Source organism: Phodopus roborovskii, unplaced genomic scaffold, assembly GCF_943737965.1.
Source record: "Phodopus roborovskii unplaced genomic scaffold, PHOROB, whole genome shotgun sequence".
Taxonomy (NCBI): Eukaryota; Metazoa; Chordata; class Mammalia; order Rodentia; family Cricetidae; genus Phodopus; species Phodopus roborovskii.
The window spans coordinates 2,899,241-2,924,865 of record NW_026126721.1 but is presented as its reverse complement, the minus strand read 5'-3'; the positions used below and the strand labels follow the sequence as shown (position 1 = coordinate 2,924,865).

At 35.4% G+C, this 25,625-nt stretch overlaps 2 protein-coding genes across 3 annotated transcripts in view; one reads left to right on the top strand and one right to left on the bottom strand.

Moving 5' to 3' along the window:
• Window positions 1-25,625, bottom strand: part of Arhgap6 (Rho GTPase activating protein 6) — a 480,929-nt gene that overhangs the window by 95,851 nt on the left and 359,453 nt on the right. The gene's annotated exons all lie outside the window — the stretch shown is intronic.
• Amelx (amelogenin X-linked) lies at window positions 11,295-18,576 on the top strand. Its single transcript, XM_051174901.1, has 6 exons — window positions 11,295-11,350; window positions 12,642-12,707; window positions 14,620-14,667; window positions 16,060-16,104; window positions 16,374-16,811; window positions 18,317-18,576. The coding sequence occupies exons 2-6, from the start codon at window positions 12,654-12,656 to the stop codon at window positions 18,320-18,322; spliced, it is 591 nt and encodes a 196-aa protein (XP_051030858.1). The 5' UTR covers window positions 11,295-11,350; window positions 12,642-12,653; the 3' UTR covers window positions 18,323-18,576.

Below are 25,625 nucleotides of genomic sequence, written 5' to 3'. Positions count from 1 at the left end.
TATTATTTTTTTTTTCAAGACAAGGTTTCTCTGTGTAGCTTTGGAGCCTGTCCTAGAACTAGCTCTTGTAGACCAGGCTAGTCTCAAACTCACAGAGATCTGCCTGCCTCTGCCTCCCAAGTGCTGGGATTAAATGCATGCATCACCATCACTTGGCTGAGGCTATGGATTTGAAAGAGAGCAAGAAGTGGTATATGAGAAGGTTTGGAGCATTGAAAGGGAAGAGAGAAATGTAATTATATTATAATTTCTAAAAAAATAAAAAGTACTTTTAATGAATCTCTTTTATGAGCTGGACCACAGGACCCGGGTTCAGTTCCCAGTACCCACATGGTGACTCACAACAGCCAGAAACTCCAGGTCTACATCTACTATCCAAATGTAGATATGGGAAATTTTATGACCCCCTGTTCTTATATGAACAGCTACAAGCAATTAACACTGCCTACAGAGGGAGCATAAATTTTCCCCAGTGATGAGTTCCCACCCTCAACTAGTTATCCAATGTCAAGTAGTTGACCTTAAAATATATACATATAACCAGCACTGAATGGATTCAGTAGGTTGTAGTTTTATGTTTAATATGTATTTGTAATAACAGTGGTGAAAGAAAATGAGAGTGAGCCAGGCATTTGTGGCACATGCCTTTAATCCCAGCACTCAGGAGGCAGAGGCAGACAGATCTGTGTGAGTTTGAGGCCAGCCTGGTCTACAGAGCAAGTTCCAGTTCCAGGACAGGCTCCAAAGCAATACATAGAAACCAAAAACCAAAACCAAAAACCAAAAACAAAGAAACAAAAAACAAAGAACCAAAAACGAACAAAGAAAAAAAAAAAGAAAGAAAGAAAAGGAGGGTATAAACATATGACAGAGTGGGAGGCATGTTTAGGAGGGGTAGGGTGGAAGAATGGGTTGGGGAAATGATGTAACTATATTTTAATATAAGAAAAAAAATAGGCTGGTAGTTTTATCCTGTGCCCTGGCATCCTAGATAGAATATTAGATTGTTCTGCTTTTTTAAGACACCCAAGAAAGGCACAAGTTCATTAGATAGTTCTGAATAGGAGATTGTGACCCATAAAGAAGATAGTGATTTTCCATAGCTTTGTCTGGTACTCTGAAGGCACACTACAACACCTGTACCTCAGATCATTCTTAAAAGAAAGAGACACAGCTAAAGTAGATTGTTAGCAATACAGGCCTACCTTAACATGTACTGGTAGCAGATCTGCTATACTTACTCAAAATATAACTCTGCACTGTTTCAGCCTCTTGAGCACTGGGCACTCTGTATCCACAAACCCAGTGAGGCTTAAGCCAAACTCCCAGTCAGATCACTTAAACAGGCAAATGTACCATTTTCCATGTTAAAAAAAAATGATATAATTAATCAGTCTCTGTCCTGAACAGCACAAAGAATTACATCACATTCTTGATGCCAATTAGGGGTAGCTAAAATTACATGTGTTTATCATCACATGCCTCAAATTCTAAGTATTTGGGTTATAAGACCGCTTATAAAATATACAAGATAAAGTCACAAACATAGTCACTTCAGAGCCAGCAAGATGGCCCAGAGGGTTAAAAAACTTGTTTCTCAGGCCTAACAACCTGAGTTTGATACCCATACTGTACAGTGGAAAGTAGAACTGACTCCTGAAATGTGTCCTCTGGCACATGCACATGGACTGTGTCACAGATGCATCACACACACAGACAAACACACACACACACTAAAAGATGAAAGAAAAAAAATAAGATATTAACTTGAACAGCACACTCAATAGTGAAAATATCAACAACAGTCTAGGTATAGTGGTACATACTTGCAATCCTAGCATGCAAAAGATAGACCCAAGAACATCACTAATTTCATCCCTCCAAAACCTTCTCCTTTGGATACCTAATGAGAAGGTACAATAGCAATAACAACAAAACAGAAAAACTTTCTCCTGAAATCAACAAAATTGTGTGCACGTATTCACCACAAGATGCATGGTAGGATATTCATAGCATCATTATTCATAATATCCTCTAAACCATAAACTAATAATAAAATGTCCATCAAAATAGAAGGGATAAATTGTGGTTTATCCACATAATGGAAAGCTACATGACAATGAGAATGAAAACAAACAAACAAACAAACAAACCCAACTCTAACCACTTAAACCCATAGATACATATGAATCCCATAGATATCATGCTGACACCAAAGACAGCATATGATTCCATCAATTCAAAGTGTCAAAATAGGAGAAATCAATCTAAAGTGTAAAAACACATAATGGGTGTTATTTGGGGGTGGAGGAAGTGACTGGAAAACTTTAGAGTAGTAGGCTGCCTCTTAATAGGGCACACATAAGTTCATTTCATAGAAGCCATTAAGTTTGTAAACTTGAAGATGTGTGTGGACTTTATTATGGGAATATTAAACACTACCAATATCTGATATACATTATTAATTCATGTTATAACTAACCGTTATGTTTTAATTACTTGCTTAGACACATCAGCAACCCAACTGTCTGTCAAAGTGCAATTATCTAAGTTAACTTGGAATATCTATTCAAAGTAATTCTATATAGGCATGAAGGCATATGAAGCCACTCTTCCTGTATAGATGTGAAGAGATGTTAACTACATGTAAAGTTAACAAAGTTGTAGAACAGTATGATGTGTAATATAATTGCTCAGAAAGATCAGGGATTATCTTCTCATATATTAATAGTGGCTATGACTTGAAAGTGAGATTCTTAAGGGCATTCTACCTAATGCTTTTCTATTTACAAACGCGAATGATGTTTGTGCTGAGAAAAAAAAAAAAAACATACAAAAAAATTAAGAAGAAAATATGTCCTAAGTTTGAGTTTCTTATTGTCTTATTTGTGAGGGTTGGGGCTTTTGATGGATGGAGGAAATGATAATGGAATAAACACAGTGCCTTGCCTCAGGGTTGCTAAGTGAACCCAGGGATAGAGGTCACATTGGTTGGTTGCTGGCAATCTTAACAATTGATTCAAATTAGCACTTGTTTGCTCCACATTCAAATCTAGTTGTGGTGTGGTCACCACAACAGGATTCCTGGCCACACAAAGAATGTGTCTACAAAATGGCAAAACAACTGGATTTGTTTGATTAAATGAACAAAACCATATACTCAGAGGGAGGGAACAAAAATCAAAACAGCTACACCCAAAAGCAAGCCAGTCAGATGGGTGGTGCATGAAATGCACCATTTCATTGAATCAACATGTTAGCAGCCTCAAATGGACTCTGAGAAATCCAATTTCAAATGAAATATTTGTAATAAACCAAGAGGCCATGAAAGCCACATTTTACCAATCACCAGTAAATGCACTTTGAGTGTTCCTTGTGGATCTGTGATTGTGTTTAAGGTCTGGAGATTAGATATTGCTTTCATGATTATCAATGATGTTTTGTTAGGTACTCTTCATATAGCCCATTGTATTGAATGATAATATGCAGAGGAGAAAACATGGCTTGGGCAAAACTGATAAAAATACAGCTTTCCATATGAAGTAATGGTTTAACAGACAAATAGAACAGCCTGTTCACAATAAGTTGCCTTTATGGATCTCAACTCTGGGTGCACATTATATTCCACAGAAACAAAAGTTCCAGAAATAGCACATAGTCATCAATATTTTTTACAAGCTCCTCTGGTTGCTGAAAATCACAATAACAGATGAAACCTTTGCTTGGTCTAATTAAATGAGAAATTGGGTGGAATGAAGCCGAGACATAAATGTCTTCAAAGATTCACCAAATGGCTCTTAAATATAATGAGCATCGAAGATCACTACTTCTAAATTATATTAGAAGTCAAGTACAACCCTTCAGGAAGTGCCTTGTAGAGATCCAGTGCTACCCAACTATCCTTCTTTGTCCAGTTTTGCTAGATATCATCTTGTAACTTCATGTATTATGCAAATTACATATGCCTGTTCTTCAACCTAAACTGAGAGGTTATATTCTCTTAACCTTATCATGACATGAAAGTATCATGAATAAAAACATTTGATACACATAACCTATAACATATCCTAGCACACCCAACCTTAAACATGTTTTAAATATCATCTCTAGTTGCAGCCTTCTGGCTCATTTTATTCTTGTGAATGATTTTAAGGGTATGACTACTAGGAGTATTCAGTGCTACAGCTCTTTTTCAGCATGGTTGAGTCCCAAGCTTCAATCCCTGGCACCCTGGAAGAAAAATAAATGGGAGAATAATAATAAAAAGGGAAATGTAGATAAAGGAAAGGGTTAAAAAAGGAATTGGATGGAGGAGGGAATACTAGGGAAGTGAGGAGCAGAGTGAAGAGAAGAGGAGGGGGAGGGGAGGACAACATAAAGGTCACACATGGACTTTCTGAGGTTTCTATGGGCCAAGAACTTCCTGTCTTTCCTCCATTCCTGAGACTAAGTTAGATTAGCAGGATATGATCAAACAGTGATTGCCCACTTGTTTTCATTAGCCACGGTATAAATCAAATCTCATGCTTCCTTTTGCTGTTCAAGGAGTGTTTAAAGACCAGAGAATGATTTTAAAGCTGACTTAAGTTAAGCTCCTTGAGAACCAGCAACATATTCTTACAGCTGTAGCATGGGAAAGCTCAAATTCAGATTTAGACTTTTTTTTTTTTTATAATTGACACCATAGTTCCAACCTTTTAAATGAAGATAAAAACCACTGGTATAACTCATTACTTAATTTTATTATAAAATAACAATTTATTTGCATAATTTATTCATTTGATGTTGTATAAGACTTTTGTTTATTGTTTTATTTTGTGTGTGCATAGATGAAGTGTGTGTCACAGTGCATGAGTAAGGGCAGAGAACAACTTGTGGGAGTTAGTTCTGCTTCCCACCATGTGGGTCTTGGGGATGGAACTTAGGTCATCACACGTGGGCAAGTGCCTTTACCTGACCAGCCATCTCACCAGCCCCTATTTATTCATTTTAATAGCCTCTTTTACTTTCTTTTCCTGTTTTAACTTTTTAAATGTTAAAATTTATATTTTACAATTTCATACATATATATATATATATATAAGACAATTTGATCATATCCATGTCTCACCCTTTCATATAACCCTCCCATTTCTCCCAATTCCTAAACCATCTGCCCAACAATTTTCCTACTATTTCAACACAGTGAATATTAGATATTTTTATTTTCCAGGTAGATTTTGCACTTTTATCTCCCAGGTAGTTTTCATTTAAATGTTTCTTTAATTGCCTTTCTCCATTTGCCTTTCCATTTCTATTTTAAATAACAGAGACTTTTTTATTTGCTTTTTGACAATTTCATAATGGAACAATTGGTCCATTACTTTTTTTCAAAGAAATCAGAATTCTGAAAATGAAGGTGGGAAGTGTGAAGTTTTGGGGACCCTGAGATATTGGCTTCCTTGTAATAACACAGTGGTCTAGGATTCCAGCAAACTTTATACCACCCGGTATCAAGCTCAGTTTACTGTAGGGCCACAACTCTTTACTCCAAACAATTAGCCCCTTTTGGACATGTGACATGTCTGGAGTCTGTTTTATCTTGTCATATTTTGGTGGCAGAGAGTGGGATGAAGTAGGGTGTTGCTACTGAAATGTAGGGAGAAGAGGCGGGAGGCTGCTGAACACACCACAGCAAACGATTGGCTGAGCGAAATGTTAAGTGTGCCAGAGACTGTTAGAGATTTGTTTTCAAATAGGTGCTCTATCACTCCATATGAAAAGTCAAAAACAGAAAAATCTACAGAGATCAAAAATCTATAGACACTGAAAATCCACAAAGACAGAAAGTAGTCAGTTCTTTATGGTTTGGAGTAGAGGCAACTAAGAGTGACTGCTAATCACTATTTCCAGGTAATAAAAATGTTTGAAAATTAGATTATGTTGATGCTTAGAAACTGTGCTAAGATACTAAAGCCATTAGAAACCATTCAATTGTACATTCTGAGGGCAATTTCATGGTATGTAAATTATGTATGAATAAAACAATTTCAATCCTTTTTATTTGTTTCATTTGATTTTGTTCCTTACTAAACAAGAACTCATTTTATAGAGTAATATTTGGTTGACTCTGAACAATAATCTCTGGCAACAGATCTCATATACAGCCCTATATTTCATATTCAAGTCAATAACTTAGGTCTTTACATTTTAAGCACATATGTTATTACTTTGTCTATGACCCTACGATATGTAAAATGTATATGAAGTATCATTTCTGTCCAAGAACAATGGAAGAAAACAGTTGACTGTTTTTCCCTTCATTTCATTGAATTTTCTCCCTTCCCCTTACCTGCAATTACTAAAATTGTCACTCTAGAACAGGTCATGATGGTGCAGGCTTTTAATCTTAGCATGATTAAGGTAAAGGTCTAAGGCTAACTATAACTATGCATGAAGATCAAGTTTAACCAGTAGTACTGTATAGTAAGACTTCATCTCATGAAAATGAAGAAAAAATGTCACTCATACTTTTGCAAAACATAGTTAAGATAGAATATTACTAGCAATCCCTTACTTAAGAATGTCCATTTTCCCAGCATTATGGCAAATGTGCAAAGGAGCCAAATACATGGGCCAAGGTTAGGCACAATGGGTCAATGGCACAAGCATCATTCTGCCTTAGTCTGTTCTCCAAGAAAGAGCAAATTTCTCAATTGCCTTAACAGAAAAGAAGATACTGGTCAAAGTGTGTGTGTATTGGACACAAGTAGGAAAGTAAAATATATTTTGGTGTATTCTCTTTAAGAAACACAAATAAAATCAAGTGTTTTTACATTACTATGCTACCTGTGTTAACAGAGGTATAACATTTTCACTACTGACAATTACCCACTAATTATAACCCAAATGACACACTGCCATCTGCATATAATTTCCTTCATTGAAAGTTGTTCCAACAGATACTTAGCAAATGCCTGCAGACTTTCCAAATTATAAGCTATATGAATTCTTTCTGTGAATACTTATATCATTAAAGTATTTTATATAATCAAAAAGGCCTTTCTCAATTTAAAAGTACTGTGTTTTTATCTGATTTTTTTTTATTCAAACTTCCCCTACTCCCAAGGAACATTGAATAAATCTGGGATATATGAAAGATTTGGCATATCTTGTACTCCCATCCTGGAAACAGCAGAATGTAATATGTTGCAAGTCAAATAAAAGAATTACAATTACCAAAAATGATAAAAGAGCTATTATAAATCTGAAGGGTATTTATATTTATTCACTTATCACTTCCAAGTATAGTGTTTAGAAGTAGTAGTAAATTCACATACTTTCTGCTCCCTGGAATAACAAGAATATCCTGCAGTTCACAAATAGTTAGCACACATATATGTATGCACAGATATTTGAGATGAAAGTAGGAGCAGATAAAGACACATTTTTTTTATCCATATCATTATACTTGTCTTAGAGATATCGCAATACAAAAAAATATTTTTATGCTTACACCTGTTTAAAATACTGATTTAAAAGAACAAAGAAACACTCAACTTGAAAAAGCAAAAGAAACAAGAATATGCTGGAAATGTTATAGACTTTATAAAACAAAGTAAAAAGTTATTTTGTAAGGTGTATTTTCCAAAGTCAACTTATACAAAAATGAAATAATTACACATAGGCAAAATATTAATTGAAATTTTCTTTTTTCCTAAAACACTGAGCAATTTTTATGTATTTTGAATAATATGCCTCATTATGCATATAATTGGAGTACAGTGTGATATTCAGTACATGATCGGTATGAACTGTTCATATCAAGTTAATTAGCATTTTCTTTTCCTAATAATGTATCCATGCTTGTAGTATTTGAAGTCCTCTCTTCCAGTCCATAGAACATATAATAGATACTGTGAACTACTACCATCCCACTGTGCTGTAAAACACAAGAATTTTATTCCCTCTATCAAATTGTGTTTTGGTACCTGTTATCCAACCTCCTCATCCCTGCCCAGCTTCTAGGAGTCACTATTCTACCTACATTTAAATGAACATTTATTGCTTCTACTGTAGTTGGATAATTTAACTTAACATGATTTCACTTGTCTCTAATTCTATCTTTTTTTATAGAAATGACAAGATTTCACTCTTCCTTACAGTACAATAAAACAAGATTGTGTACATATACATTTTATTTATCCATTAATCTGTTGACAAGCATCTATGATGATTTTGTATCTTAGTGCTGCAATAATCCTGTGATTACAGATGTGTCTTTGAAATAATGAATTCAGTTTCTTTGGATATAGAAACACATGTGGATATCTAGATCATAATAAAGATCAATTTTAATGTTGTGATGGCTGAGTATTGAGAATTTATATCTTTAACCAGGTGTGTAGCACTTCCTTTCCTTTACATCCTTGATAGCTTTTGTTACTTCTTATCTTTGTGAGAGTAGCAGTTCTAACTTCAGTAAGATAATATCTCATTATAATTTTGATTTTATTTTCTTTATTGTTAATGGCATTGAGAATTTTCCATGTATTTTTGGATCATTTGTATTTTTTTCTTTTGTGACACATGTCTATGTAGATAATTTTCCACTTTTAACTGATTTGGTAATTTCTTTGGTGACAAGTTCTTACTCTGAAGCCTAGCTGTCCTGGAACTTCCTGTATAGACCAAGTAGTTTACAAACAGTAATGATTCTCTTGCCTCAACCTCTAGAATATTGAGAATACAAGTGTGAGCCACCATTCTACTTGACATTTAAAAAATTATATAAGGTAGCTAAATTAGTAGAAGAAATTCCAAATGAAACATCCATATTTCCATATACAATAATTTAGGACATGCAATAGAGAAAAAAATAGAAACAACTACATCATATCTATGGAACTGATCATCAGTATCTGATAAGATGCTGTCCATGGTGAATGCACAGTAATTAGCTCAGTCCCAGAAAAAAAAATTGTTAGAATAAGAACCCATCTGTTAATCATTGTGACTAAATCTATCACCCTTTCATTCTTGAAAGATAAAAAACAGTAATGAGATGCTGTATGCAGCTGTAAGGACAAAAGTAATTCATAACTTTATTAATTTGGTATTATTATCCAGTTTTGTAGAAGAAAATATGTGCCAAATTCTTTCATACATCCCAGTATATATAATTAAATAATGTGAGTGAAAGACTGAATGGAAAGATATGATCCATATTCTCCTTCCTCTCCTTTACTACATTGTGGTACACCTCTACCAACTCTCCTAAAATCCTTTTTTATAACTTCCTTCAGAGAAAATACATATTGCTTCTGATATATATATATATATATATATATATATTCATCAATAAACATATTCATAAATAAGTGTAAACCCTGGCATACTATTTTAGAGCCATATTCATATTCTGTGTTCATTTTCTTGTATACATTTATCTTATTATGTCCTTCCACTTCCTATGCTGACATCTTTCTCTTCTAAATTGAATGATATACTTTTCATCATGATGTTCAGTTGTTCTTATTAATTTATTCTCAAAGATAAATTTAGTTATTTGGCCACTTTGCATCTTATGTATTATTAGCATCCATTAAACACCTACCATTTTACAGGTAATAGGAGTGGAATGGGCAACAAACAACTTTCAGTTTCCCTGTGTATGTACCTTACCTATTTTTTACACTAATCTTAGGTATTATTGTATCTATCCTACATATGAGGAAACTGTGAATCAGACAATCTAAGTAATTTTTCAATGTTCCCTCAATTTGTGATGAAGCAGGAGTAAGGATTAACATTGCCTAAATTTATAATTGTCAAGAATACTATATATTACATTCTTTTATGACTATTTTATCCTTGCACTAACGTATCAATATGAAGAATCTGTAGAAATTAGGTCTATTCCTAGCTATAAAAAATGTGTATATGTGTGAAGTTTTAAAAACACTAAGTATTTGAAACATCTAACTATAATACCAATTGTTAACATGATTTAATACTAAATCAATTTAAAACTAACCCCATTAGTTTCCATTATTAGTTATAAATTTCTTTCTTAAATTAATAAATTTAAGAATATATTAAAACCAAGCCATGTTTTATTAAGGTAGACACGCAAAACACATGTAAATTTAATAGCTCAGCTGGAAGCCCCCTTACAAAGTGAATGGACTCTGTTAATGATGTTTAAGTAAAGGAAAGATTTTGAAAACATGGAGGCAATTCCAATAAAGAGACTGTCAATAAGCACTGAAAAAGAGATGGCAGTTTCAGTTTGCAGTATGAGAAACTGGGTTTGTATGGGCTCGAAAAGACTAGAGCAGTGGTTATCATCCTCCCCAATGCTGACCATTTAATACAGTTCCTCATGTTGTGGTGACCCCCAACCACACAATCATTTTTGTTGCTACTTTATAACTGTCATTTTGCTATTGTTGCAAATGGTAAGGTAAATATCTGTGTTTTCCAATGGTCTTAGGTGACCCATGTCAAAGGGTCATTTGAATCATGAAGGGGTCATGCATGGCCCATAGGTGGTGAACCACTGGACTAGAGATGTAACTTGGCTCTGTAGTAGAACCAGGGCAATATCTGCTACTAAATGTTTCTGAGTATTCAAGTAGATTTCCAAGTACATTGTCTGGCATGTGATGTTTTTACTTTTTCCCTCAGGAAGGGCATTAGAATAAGTGGCTATAATAGTCTTGAGGTCATGGTAGTTTGCATGGCAGGTGGTTTTCTGGAAAGGGCCAAGAGAAAGGGCCTTCTTTTGGTGGTAATAAAGGACACAGGGGACAGAGAAAATACTTTTAATAGAAGCAGAGAATGAACACTGGCAATTGTGGAATTCTGGGAGAACTTTAATTTTTTTACAGAAATAGGATTTGAATCTATGCATCCTGATATGAAAGGTCTGAAGAACAAACCTTTCGTGGCTGCTTTGAATACACTGGGGAACTTTGACCATTCACTTTTTCTAAAAAAGAACAGTGTTGACTGCTAGAACTGAGAAGCAGACAATGGCAGAGAACTTTCTTAAAAATGAATTTGAATATATCAGCCTATGAAGTCAACTAATTTGCTGACTTGAAGACAGTCTCCCAAACCTATTATTGCCTGTAATGAAAGACTATATGCACTAATCACAACATGCAACCTTAACAGTGCTCACAGCATCTAAAAAAATCATGATACAGGGATTTTTCCTTAGACTCAACACATTTTTTTCATTCAGAAACCTGATTGGCTGTTGTAGATGCTCTGCATGATATAAATTGGGGCCCAGAGCTGGAAGAAGTCAAAGGATCAAGCATCCCTGAGCTTCAGACAGAAGTCACTCAGAACACATTCAAAGGTATGTGGATATCATTCATAATTTACCATCTTTATTGTGGTCATTTCTTTCTCTGAATTTCATGCTTCCAAGGTGTGACTATATCACACTTTTCTGTTACTCCATGCCATCCACACCATATGTGCTTCTTCAGTTTTTCTATAATTAAATTATAGTCTCTTATAATTGAAGTGAGTTTTTAACTTTATAGTACAGTAATGTTTTTTGTATGCATTTCTGTTTTAGGTCAAGCATTCCAATGCTTTTGGGGAGCCAGATTTCACACAAAAATATTTATTTGCTTTTTAAATTAAGATAATACTTTAACAGGCTATAACCTACTTCTATACAAAACTTTGTTGAATTATGTCAAGTGTAAATGTTTTTTTTTTATTTACTCAACCTCTGGGAAAAAATAGATTTAGAAGGTAGAGAACCTCAATGTACTTTTTACAGACAGCACTATTACATGTTACATCCATATCCTACATATACTTCAAGGTGTTGCCATAAAATGATGTGCATATTTTGGCATGCCTAGTTCTTGCTTCATGTCTGAAGGACCTGAATATGTATAAGAATTCCAGTGTAGTTGACAAGCAAAAAGAGGATGCTACTGGCTGAAGACAGAATTTTTTTAAGTAGAATTCATTCCAGAACCTTTAAAGAAGCATAGAATGGTAGCACTGTTCCCTCTCTTTGATGTAACCATATCTTTTGCTTCACATCTGGAGATCAAAGGTGTTATGAGAGATTCTTGCCTAAAATTCTACAGATGGTGACATCTGGACATAAACCCACTCTTCCATTAATCTATTCTGGAAAATTACTCAATATTTTCTCAAACAATTAGTTTATGGTTTTGACAGTAGCTGTGCTAAAGTGGGCTGTACCAAAAAACAAAATTTCTATGCCTTCTTACAAAAGTATATTTTGATTTTTTCTTCAACTCTTATATTTAACCCTATTCTATCAATTATTATTTATAGATTACATTTAGCTTCTATGAGCTTACAGGCTGCATAGGTAAAGGAAAATGCTATAAAAAATCATTTTGGTACATCAATTTGTGTTGCTATAACTTCTTAACCTTGAGCTTAGTTGAAAAGCCTCTTTAGCACTGTTATGACTCCAGAAGCAATGATATGGGTTGGAAAATGAGAATTAAATATGAATGAAGTCCTTTACCAAGAAGAATCCCACATATTTTCTCAACAACACACTAATGTAGAGTATATATGCATAAAACATAATTATGTTCTTGCCTACAAGAATATTTTTTTTAAATGGCTGATGTTATTTTGCATTTCAGAACCATCAAGAAATGGGGACCTGGATTTTGTTTGCCTGCCTCCTGGGAGCAGCTTTTGCTATGCCCGTGAGTAAAACACCCATTTTGTTGATTGTATCCAATTCCATAAGCTTGGAAATATAAATCTGCCCCCCATGGTTGGCATATTTCAGGGTTTAACACAGCACAAGATCTGATAACCCCAAGTGTCTAAGTGTTAAAGGAACATTTAAGGAGCTTGTTAATGTCTCTGCCACAGATTCAGTGCAGCTGAAGTGGGGCCAAGCACTCAACATTTTAACAAGCATTTTACCCCCAGGAGACTCTTCCATAACAATTAGCTTGTAAACACCACTGCCCATCTCTACAAGGAGTAATCTTTTTGAAGGAATCCTTGAACAGTTTCCAGAAAAAGTGTTTACTCGGCCTTAGGCAAATGTGACATGCAAACAATCTCTAATAATAGCCAATTCCTCACAAGTTTCAAAATTTCTTTTTGTGCTCCAAATACCACTGCTGTTACCCTTAAGGAGGTAATATTTATACATTAGAAATTCCTTCTTGTCCACCTCACTCTTCTCCAAATCCTCCCCCTTTGTTGTATTGGTTTACTCCTCAGGTACAACTTGGCATTAGCAAGGTTCTAGAATCCTACCTATGCTGAATACATTGATGTCAAACAAATATAGTACAAGGTCTGTACTGTACCATTCAGTTGTACCAAAGACCAGGAAGTCTGGCCCACTCTGTAGACACAGGTACATAATGGCAAAAAGCTAAGGTTGCATGCCAGCAAAATTTTTGGTGGTACAAAGAGCATCCAATACTACAGGAGCCAGTAAACTTGTATACCTGCCTCTCCTCTCATACACAAGACCAAGATTTTGTTCTCTGTGTTCTTGGCATCCTGAATTTTGGTGATTCCTTATCCTCTGAGGAGCTCTGACATTTACAAATTCAGCCCTTTTCAATACCCCAGTCTAAGAGAGAGTTTATATGAAGATACTATAGGAAAGACAGCTACCTAACTAATGCTCATTTACATTCAGATTAGAGTGAATACATCCAATTGCAGAGCAGGAACATTTTGGAAGAGTAGATTTGAACTGACTCTTAAGTAGCTTTGTGTCTGAGGGAAGTTTTCTGCTTTTGGCTCACACCTTTCTGTCTCCTTCCACCACCACCCTGGGGCCATCCAAAACTCCATAAGTCAGGCAACTAGTCAGCCCACCCCCACTTTGGGAAGCACAGAGAGTTCTGATTTAGAAAATTGCTTTTTATTTGGAATGTCTAAATTTCTGTCATAAATCATTGATACAATAATGAAAAGTGTTGGCCATGAATTTCAATAAATCAATTATTTTATTGTTCAGTGGATGGATTTAGAATGTTTATATTTTATTACGATCATCTTGTTCTCACATTGAACAATAGAGTTGGTGTGATATTTACTTACTTTGTACATTAATTTCTAGGAATCACTTTGATACCTGAACACTTAACCATCTGATCTATTAAACTGCCTTTTGTGAAATAATTCTTTGCTTGTTACTATTATAAATGTGTAACAGAAACATACTTCTTTTTCCTAACACAGAGGGAGCCTGATCAACAAGTGAATGAGTGGGTAGAAAGGGGTAGGATTCTTCGATGGTTGATGGGTTTAATCCAAAGAACCCTGGAGAACAAATGGATGCTGCCTTCAGCTTCCAGGTCTCCCACTTAGAAGAATATGACCTCTGGGAAAAGCATTTAGGAATTCAGACTCTTTACAATGTGCAGGCCCCTCTTCCACAGCATCCATACTCACACTAAAAGTAGACCTCAAATACATTCTATACTATGTATATATTTTTTAAAAAATATAGCTTTAGACACCCTTAATGTGAATAATTGCATATTGACTTAATTTTTTTCTTTCTCTTCCTCTTTCTCCTCTTCCCTTTGTTTTTCCCTCATTTTTTTTCTTTCATTCTGCCTTCTCCCCTTTCCAAAAAAGCTACCACCTCATCCTGGGAGCCCTGGCTATATCAACTTAAGCTATGAGGTAATTTTTCTATTTACTAATTTTGACCATTATTTGAGTTAAAGATGTCCTGAAATCTGTAAAGAGTGGTTTATTTATTCTTCATTCAAGATGTTTCTTAAATGGTCACACTTTTTCAGTTCCCACCAGCATCTTTAAGCCCTGACTGATGGCCTCAAGCCTGAATTTCCAAGCACCCTCCTACCTGGTCACTCTGACTCAACTTCTACTTTTAAACCTAGTTATAAATGTATTCACCATGAACTACCACTCAGGAAGGCTCCATGATAGGGCAGAAACTGAACTCGGCTTCAACAGTCTTGTTCTATGCCAGCCTATAAAATTCAAGGAGTAAGTAAGATGTTAAAATCTTTTCTAGATGGAAAATTGCTGATCCAAAGACATCCACACACTGTGTGCATTTCTCATTGGCTATGCTAAGAGATCAGTGAAAAGTGGTTTCTAAGATTCTCTTCAGAATGATGGAATAAGAAGAGTTCTAGAAACAGGGTTTGGGGTTCTCCTCAACAGCATTCAAACCGTATGACTTTACGAAGATCTGTTTTTCCCTCTGGAACTTTGGTTTATTTATCTAGGGAAGGGAAACAATGATAACCACATTTCAAAACTATTATTCAGAGAGTAATAAAAGATATGAAAAGTGCTATGTCACTCATAACTTGAGTGAGGTTCATAGTTTTTTGTTGTATTAGTTAAAAAATGAGCTATATGAAAGAGCTATAAATCTGAGTCTAATTAATAAGACAGTACTGTCCAGAAAGGGATGAAACTATTTATATCACAGGTTCATATAAAAATATGAGTCTGTTTACTCATATAAACTTAAGATAAATGCTAGTAAAAATATGAGGCCAATTTTAATGTTTTATCTTAAAATGTTGATATATTTGACCAAAATAATCTATGTCTTAAGAATGAAAGAAAATGTTTCCACCTCTTTTCTCCATTGTGATATCAAATAAAAAAGAACTAAATGAATATTATAACACATTATTGTGTCATAGGTATTTAATTGTTTGTTTTGCTCATTGAATGAAGAGCAGGAACTGTGGAATTAAGTCAAATTACTACTTCTGTAACTCCAGTTGAGTGAATGAACCAACCTGAGTTTTCATAACACTACCTATAAAAGTGAGGGTGATACCTGCCTCAGATCATGTAAGAAAACATGAAAAGTGGATGGGATGGATATAACACAGTACCTGACACATAGGAAACATCCAACAAATGTTTACCTTCTTCTTTCTTTTGTAGAAGTCACATTCTCAGGCTATCAATACTGACAGGACTGCATTAGTGAGTCTATATTTCATACTGCATTAGTGAGTTTAGTATTTAGTTCATATGTAATTAAACTTAATCAAATGTATTCTAATGTCTTTTTCTCTTAAGGTGCTTACTCCCTTGAAGTGGTACCAGAGCATGATAAGGCAGCCGGTATGTAGACATTTTGTTCTTCATTCCCACAAGAGAATAGACATGCTTTTTAATTCCCTTTTTAACTAAAATATCATGTCTACTCCACCTACAAACACTAATGGAATTTATAGTTTATAAAAGGTCATATCTGTGTACACTGTTAGAAATTCTTGCAAAGGAAAAGTGACTAAAATATTCATAAGGTCATAATAACAAACACTACTGCTACTTCTCCAGTTAGAAGTCAACTGAGCCAATGGTAAACCTGACTCTTTGTTTTTCACCAGTATCCTTCCTATGGTTACGAACCCATGGGTGGATGGCTGCACCACCAAATCATCCCTGTGCTGTCTCAACAGCATTCCCAGAGTCACACCCTTCAGCCTCATCACCACCTCCCAGTGGTGCCAGCTCAACAGCCAGTGGCCCCCCAGCAACCAATGATGCCAGTTCCTGGCCACCACTCCATGACTCCAACCCAACACCATCAGCCAAACATCCCTCCATCTGCCCAGCAGCCCTTCCAGCAGCCCTTCCAGCCCCAGGCCATTCCACCCCAGTCTCATCAGCCCATGCAGCCCCAGTCACCTCTGCACCCCATGCAGCCCCTGGCACCACAGCCACCTCTGCCTCCACTGTTCTCCATGCAGCCCCTGTCCCCCATTCTTCCTGAGCTGCCTCTGGAAGCTTGGCCAGCGACAGACAAGACCAAGCGGGAAGAAGTGGTGAGTATACCTTGAAGCCAGAAAAAGACAAGTCCTAGAAAAATGATTTAACAGAATTGACCCCAGAGTTCTAAGTTCCAATCAGAGCCCAGAGATGCAGACACTCACTATAGGTCTTTGCTTCTGTTAGTCCAAGCATACATTGTATCTCTTTTTTCCCCTGTTTACAAATGAATTTGTTGACTTGCCTTGGTAATTAACACCATGGGTTTTAATGTGTATTTAAATTCTAATTATTGAATTTTTACCAGAATATGTTTTACTAAAACATTTTAAGAGTAACAGAACAGATGAGTATCATTTACTATTTCAAAGGTTTGACTAGTCTGAATGGGCTAAAACTGCAGAAAGATTATAAAAGGAGTAATTCTGAGAATGAGGAGGACAAATATTAGTACAAGCTAAGAGGTACATGTGAACTATCTGTGAGGACATATAGGGAACTTGCCTGTCCAAAGTACTCATTCAACTTGAAAGTGGCCAAATTTGTTATGTTCACCTTCAATACAAGTACTTCACAGATAATGTTTGACAAGAGGTTGTCACAGTTTAGCATTAAGTGCTACTGTGTTACAGAAAGCTCTGACAAACAATTGATAATAGTTAATAAAATGATCATTATGCACACACATAAGTTACATATATGAAATGATGTGACTATACTATACATATGGATCCAAATGTGATTAAACTCATAACTGCTATTAATGATTTGATACTAAGGACCAAAGAGGAGCCAGGAAGGAATGACCCAGATTGGGAGCCAGGACACCTGGATTTTAGCACTAGCTTTTCCCTCAAAAAAAGAGGTGATAGGGTACCAAATTACTTCCATTTTGGGGGTGTTTCTCCTCTTTAAAACAGGGAAAGGAAAAAATATATAACTTTTAACTCTAAATATTAATGCCACAGTTTCCTTATAAAAATACTGTTATGCACCTCTTCACAATTGTAAACCTGTTTATGGAAATGAGGGTAGAATTTTTAGAAAGTGACGGGAATTGAATAACCAGGTAGCTATCACTGATTATCCTAGACTAAGGCACATGCTCTCTCTTTGCATGCAAAATGAGTTTATTTGTGTCTTTATTAATGATTAACACTGTGGATTTGATTATGTTTTTTTTCTTGCCCCAACTATCTGTAGATAGGTGACTTTGGGATGTATTTTTAACTTTTTAAACTTAATACCCTTCTGTTTAAAATTAAAGTAAAAATACTGATAATTTGCCTAGAGTCACCTTATGGAAACTACTAATGATATTATAGCAGGCAGCACACAATGTAAGGTGGCAGCTACTATTATATCATTAAATAATATGTCTTAGTGCCTCAAACACAGGGAACATCTATGTAATGACAAGAAACTTCAGAAATCACAGAATCAAATTCATTGGTTGTACATTGTTTTGACAAAAGTGAATCCATAACTTATTATTGTAAGTAGTGTTCACTAGGAATGTTTATAAATTATGTTAATTGTTCCTTTTGCTATATTTTTTCAGGATTAAAAAATTCAGAAAATGAGAGAACCGAAGTGGATACTTCGGTTGTTTTTAGGAATAACTCAAGAACACAATGATTTGTGCCTACAATCACTTAGTAAATTCTGTAACTAAAAATAAGTATCATTAGCAGATAATAAAATGTTTTAAAAATCATTCATGTCTTTGTGTTGAATTAAATTTAAAATTCCTTATCACTTGAGAGAACTTATAAGTGAATATTTATGAATAATGTAGGGACTGGTCATTTGCTCCTACAAATTGACCATTGAGCAGGCAAATAATGACTACATGTCTTCTTAGAGAACCTTTATATTATCTCAAATCTTTTCTTAAAGTAGAAATTTGTACATCTTTAACAATATCTGAGAAAGTTTAAAAAAAAGTTCAGCATGCATAGTCACTGAACCTGAACCAAAAGAAAGCAAGTTTAAAAGAAAAAAATTCTTTACATTGAAAAAGATAAACTTTAAGGAATGTTTATACTCTAAATCAAATTTAGACTTGGAATTCGAGCTTTATTCCTCACACCACATTACTAATCAAAATCTGGTCTTTTGAACTCATTCTATAGAAAAAACATATTTTCAGTGAAATTATGTGATATGGAGAGTAATTCACTGAATTTAAACTATTGAAGTAATTACTTTGCCTAAGAAAAATGTAATAATGGAGCTTCAAAGAGAGAATTGCAGTGATTTTATACACAAGTCATTTCTTTCACTTCATAATCTTTAAGCTGATGAAGTCTACCGCATGGTCTTCAAAAATGTTAACAGATGCATAAAATGGACTCAAAACAAGTTTTCTTTCCCACTCATATTTATATTTGAATCATTTTTTCCTCTTACACCCACACAAAATTGTAAACAGTCTTTTCAGGGTTTATATTACACAGCACCCACAGTAACTTTATTCCAGTACCTTCATGATTAAGATCCCTTAATCATTTTCTGGAATGAGTAAACATAGGTTTACTGGGAAGGTATCAAAATGCAAACAAATAAGTTGATTTTAAAGAACTAAACTTCAATAGGAAAGGTAAGAAAGCATTTAATCAATTAGCAAAGGCCACTTTTAATCAACTGAGTCAATATTTCTCAAGCACTCAGTAGACTAGGTACTACTACTGTATGTAATACTGAAAACAGTTATTTCCTATTCCTCGGGTTCTAGCATCTGTTAAAGGGATTCAATATGCGATCTATCAACAGTAACAGATGCCCACGTGGCAATAACCCTATGGCAGAAATACAGTCAAAATTCTATGGGACATAACAGTCACAATTAGAAGCTGTTCATCAGCTTACAACTCATTCCTCATTGGCAGAGCTGGAACTAATCCCAGAATTTGGCCTTCCACCTACTTGGGAGAGATGTGTCCTTTCTACTGCTCAGGGAGAGAAGGTCCATTCATCCACACCAACTATGGCATCAGTTACCATAACCCTATACTGCTTGTCTCTTATTAGTTGAGGGATAGGTTGTGGTGAATCCTGGATATAGAATGAGGACAAAGGGCAAATTTCCTGGGAAAGAAGGAACTCTTAGGGATTAGCTTTACCTTTTATTAAAGAATGTATAGATACACTCTAGGGGAAAATGTTCTTTTGATCATTTATTTGAAGTTGTGATTCATGGAGCTGTGTCTGCTGTCTTATGTCCAAAAGTTGGAAGTAGAAAAATAAAATCTCCTGAGGATCTTGGTGGCATCATTATGTCTTGAAATTACCCATCCTTGGGACCACCTACAGCTACATGCTTTGCTATTTCAATGAGAAGCATGAGCCATGGAGCTTAAATAGAACTACCATTTTATGTAGCCTTGGTATGCAAATTGACTCCAACTCTTCATGACTAACTCTGAAAGATGAGGTTAATTGTACTTGCTCTAGATCATGGACAACAACTTGCAAAATGTGCTGGATTGTTAGTAACATAATACTTGACATAGGAGCACTGGACATGTTTTTAGATTCTTTCTTTTGTAGAAGTCACATTCTCAGGCTATCAATACTGACAGGACTGCATTAGTGAGTATATATTTCATACTGCATTAGTGAGTTTAGTTTATAGTTTATATGAAACCAAATTAAATCAACTACATTCTAATGTCTCCTTCTCTCAAGGTGTATTCCCCTATGAAGTGGTACCAGAGCATGCCAAGGCATCCGGTATGTAGACATTTTATTTCTTATTACTTTAAGTTAACAGGAATACATTTTAAATCTTGTTCATTCACATATGTTTACTTCACTACCTTTTGGGCTAACACTGATGAAATTCTGTTGGAGGTGAACTGACCTCAAAGGTCGTGGGGTTCACAGGCATATTACAATGTTTCACAGGCATATTACAATATTTATGTGATAAGCCTTTAAAAATTGAGATTTTTACAATAATTTTTCATATTAAATAATATCACAACTTCAATAAATTCCTAATCTATTATTCATATGAACCTCACAAACTTTACTTTTGGGACCCTATGTACTTTTTTATTGAATGTTTTATAATATTGGGTCTGTACCATAATGAAGTATTCAACTTCAATCAAAAACAATGATAATCAGTAAAATGCTTGTAGTTCACATATTAGAATAGAAAATGAAACATATAACCTAATAATGTAATTTTAACCTGTACTACAAATAGCCAGCTTAGTAGCAAATATTGAGGATGGATGTTTAAAAAAATCTGTAAGTAATTTACATTTATCAAAGGAAATAATGGTTGCCATGCTATCCAAATCAAAATGTTGATATATAGGATTACAATGCAATGGAATGTTTCAATATATATAGTTTAGTAATTACATTTTATACTTGTGCCATTCAACATATCAGCCATATGTGACCATATACAGTTATTGAATTAAAAGGGAATAAAATTAAAAAAAAAAACAACTTCTTGGCCATAGTTGATGTATTCTAAATGCTCAGCACCCACACTGTTCAAATGACTATTATATTCAACTACACATATCTAAGACACTGCTAATAGAACTATGGATTTTATCAGTGTTTCTCTCTACACTACTTTTTGAGACAGAAGAAGCATATTTATTAATTCCAACATTTGAAACAAAAGATGACACCGAATAGATTCACTGCAATTTTTCATAAGAACCTATTTCCTGAGCATGTCAGTGATCATAATCTTGGAAAAGGATTTTTTTTTTTGTCAAATCATATGTACTACAATGGTTTCTCCTCTAGTTTCCTTTCAAAATAGACAAGTATGGAATTGAAATAATTTCATTTCCCTACATGCAATAGAATTGTTTGGCACCAAAGGAATGGTGTTTCAGACCTTAAACCAGCCATATTTGGACTGGAGGTATGTTAGGTCTTCCCTTGACCTAGACCTTCACTTGGAAGAGGTGAAAGTTTGATTAAAAACTGAAACCAAGAAAATACTTTTGCTCAATTCTGATAGAGATTTATTGATTGTAAATGCCATAAAAATTTGCATGTTCTTCTGTTTTATGATTCAAAATTTACAGTGTTATTAGGGCACACACATGTATGTACATACATACATATATCCATTAGATTGATATATATTAAAGGGCACATGTGAAGACAAGTGCCATTTGAGCAATTTGAAATTTTAAATAAGACTTCTCCACATTCCAATCAGCTAGAGAATATATAGTGATGGCATTAGCAATTACTAGCAAGGTATATCACAGTTTATCCAATAACTATTCAAGAAAAAATAGGTCAAGTTGCTCATTTTCTTTTCAAAAAACACGTTTATACCTACTTTCCTAACTTCATACAAATTGAAACTATAACTTTCCCCCTGAATCCGTGTTTGCCCCTTGGTAGTAAACAGTAGCAGGAAATATCAAGAATGAGTTTAAACACCTAACGTAAAAACTTATGTGAAACAGCAAATAACTGTGTTAATTTTTAATATGGTGTTCTTCTACTTACCTTAACAGCTTAACATGGAAACCCCAACAGAAAAATGATTTCAACCAGTCTCCTACCTTTCAGGAACATAATGGCATGTAGTAGTGTTCAATATTGCTTCAATAAATTTCTCATCGGCTTACATTTGTTCTGAAGTTCTTTTTACTTGTAATTTCTCCTTTGGGATGATTTGTTTGTCAACCCCATCTCTTTTGTTAAAGTACTCAGCTTTATCAGTAGGGGTCATTGTCTGAAATTCGGTTATTCAAAAATGCTTTCTGGGAAGTCTACAATAGATTCATATGAAACACCTGACAATTATACGATTAATAATTGGGAAGTGTGGAAGGGTATTAGCGAGGGATAAAGAACTGGTAAACAATGGTCATTTTGGCACCCAAATATTTATCACAGTAAAGAATAACTGCCTCCTTTATTTACAAACTCAAAATTAATAAATCTACCTTACAGATATCCCTGTCCTTTAATGGAAAAAGAAAAAGAAATGAGGGAATGGAGAGATAGGGAGAGAGGGAAGAAAACACCACAGGGTTAAGTATTTTTTTCTTATGAGTTAAAAATATCTCGAACAATATTAAATTACCTCAGTACCATAAAACATTCAAATCCTGTATTTGGGTGTGGAATGTGGGTGTTCTGAGGCCAGTCAAGTGTTCACACATCTTCAAAGATGATTTCCTGTGTTATGAGTATGGTTGGGAGTATTCAGACTTTACAAACAGAACCTCTGGTTCATAATCATGAGAGGCCATAGCTGTGGAAAGTGGCACAAATCTCTCATCCTCTCTGTGTCTCAGTGTCTTCATCTATAAACTATAGTGACATTTTTCTTTGCGTCTTTTTTAAAAATTGAAAACAGATTCTTCTCTCATAAATATATCCTGACCACAGTTTTCCCTCATTCCACTCCTCTCAGTTGCATGCCCTAACATCCCCTCCCCCTCCCCCTGGCCCCTGATCAACTCTTTCTCCATTTCTCCATAGTAGACTTCTAAGAGACAACAACTAACATGACAAAACAAGATACAATAAAGGAGGAAAATACCCTGTTATCTAGACTAAACAATGCAACTCAATAGGAGGAAAACAGTCTCAAGAGCAGGCAAAAGAGTAAGACACACATCCATTTTCACTATTTGGAGTCCCACAAAAACACCATGCTGACAGCTGTAATGACCTCTAAATTAAATTCCTGCTGGATGCAATCATTTGTAGGTGTTAACGTGTGTGTGTACGCATGCGCGAGCACATGTACATGCATGTGTACGAGTATGTGGACTTGTGCTGCATGTACATATTTGAATGAGTACACATTTATACACATGCATATGTATCATGCATCTGTAGGACAGAAATTGATTCCTTATCTACCACTCTCCACGTTGTTTTACTTTGAGACAAGGTTCCTCACTAAACTGATAGCATACCAATTCTTACATATTTTTTCTTATTTTACATATTGATCCTAGTTCCCTCTCCCTCCATCCCTTTTATGCCCCCAGACCACCCCATCCCATCTCCCCCACTCCACAGGGAGTGTGCAGCCTCCCAGGAGGGATCATCAAAATCTGTCGAGTCATTTGGTGTAGGGACTAGGCCCTCTCTCCTGCCTCTAGGCTAAGGGAGTATAACTTCATGGGGAATGTGCTCCCAAAGTCCTTTCATGCACCAGGGATACATCCTGATTCCACTGTCAGAGGTCCCTTAGACTGCCCAGGCCTTCTAACTGGGACCCACATTCAGGGGGTCTGAGTAGGTCCAATGCTGGTTTCCTAACTATCAGTCTGGGGGTCCATTAGCTCCCCCTTGTTCAGGTTAGCTGCATACCAATTCTTAAAGACCAGCTGGTCAGCAAGCTCCAGTGATCCACCTGTCTCTACCTCCCCAATACTACAGATTCCAGAAACACAAGATCATGCCTTTTCATGTGGGTGTTGGGTATCTGAATTCAGATTCTAATGGTACCTGGCAAACACTTAGTATACTGAGCCATCTCCCAGACACCAGATGCAATTTTTATATTCCCAAATCGGGTCTTCTGACTGAACAACTCAAAGGGAATGCTACACAATTAGAAACAGAATTGACTCCAATTTTTTGGTGTAACAAAAGTTTTCTATGCCAAAGGCTCCAATGTGGAGCATGTTGAGTATTTATCTGTAATTTCTGAAAACTTGCAACCTACAACAGTTTCTTTGCTCATTGTGATTCTGAATGGTCTCCACCACTTTCCACCTGATATTCCAGATGCTCTAAAATTTCTGCTCCAAATAACAACCTCACTCTCCATTCCCCACTTTAGTGATATCAGGAGTCTAGATTTACCAAGCATGCACATTGATGAATTTCTGAGTATTTTTATGTCTACCCAAAGAAGCTTATCATCTGGTGTGAAGACCATAGTATTTGTTTGATATAGAAGTATTTATGAAAAGCTCTCAGCAGAGAACTGAATCAAACACGGATGAGTGAGAGAGGGGCCCTAGAAAATATCACATGTGCTTATGCACATGGTATGTGGCACATGAATGCACATAGAGAGCATGAGAACTTCACTTTCAGGAGTATCTTGAGTTATGGACAGACCCCTGTATTTTTTTGGTTCCAGTGGCTAAACTGAAAACAAATGCAAGAACAATTTTCAGAGGACATAGAACAAACTGTTTTTCTCTCATTGGTTAGTTCTGAGAAAGCTACAGTGTGAAATAAATATGGCATTTTGAAAATGTATCCTTTCCTCTTCCCAGTCTTCCTTCTTCTGCCACGTGCAGCACACACTTAGAGGTTTTTAAGCGATTCTCTGAAATTCACTATGATTACCATAATGAAAATACCATTGATGATATTGATTCATAACTAATTGGTTTGTATATTCTCTCTGCCTGGAATTTAAATGCTCTGATAAAAATAAATGAAAAGTTTGAAAGATCTAAGGAACAACACACACACACACACACACACACACACAGAGAGAGAGAGAGAGAGACAGAGAGAGACAGAGAGAGAGAGAGAGAGGCTTAGACTTTGCTTCCTGCTTTGCAGCCTCCACAAATGTTAGCTACTGAGGCAGCAGTCCAAACTGTCTCCTTCTACAAGGCTCTGAATTGAGAAGGAAAGGAGGAAATGTTTGCAAATTTGCACAGCTGCGTGCAATAACAAATCCAGGCTCTACAGGTTTACAAAATCCCACTTTGGGCCTGTGATGAGGAACTTGGCCTCAACCTGGTTTCTACAAATGATTTTTTACAACTAAAAATAGGTACAACAGAAAACTTAATCTGTTTCCTTTTTTGTAAAGACAGAACTCAGTTTTCAAATACTTATAAAATATTCCTGCTAAAAGGTAGAGTTTCTCTCTAGGGGATTTA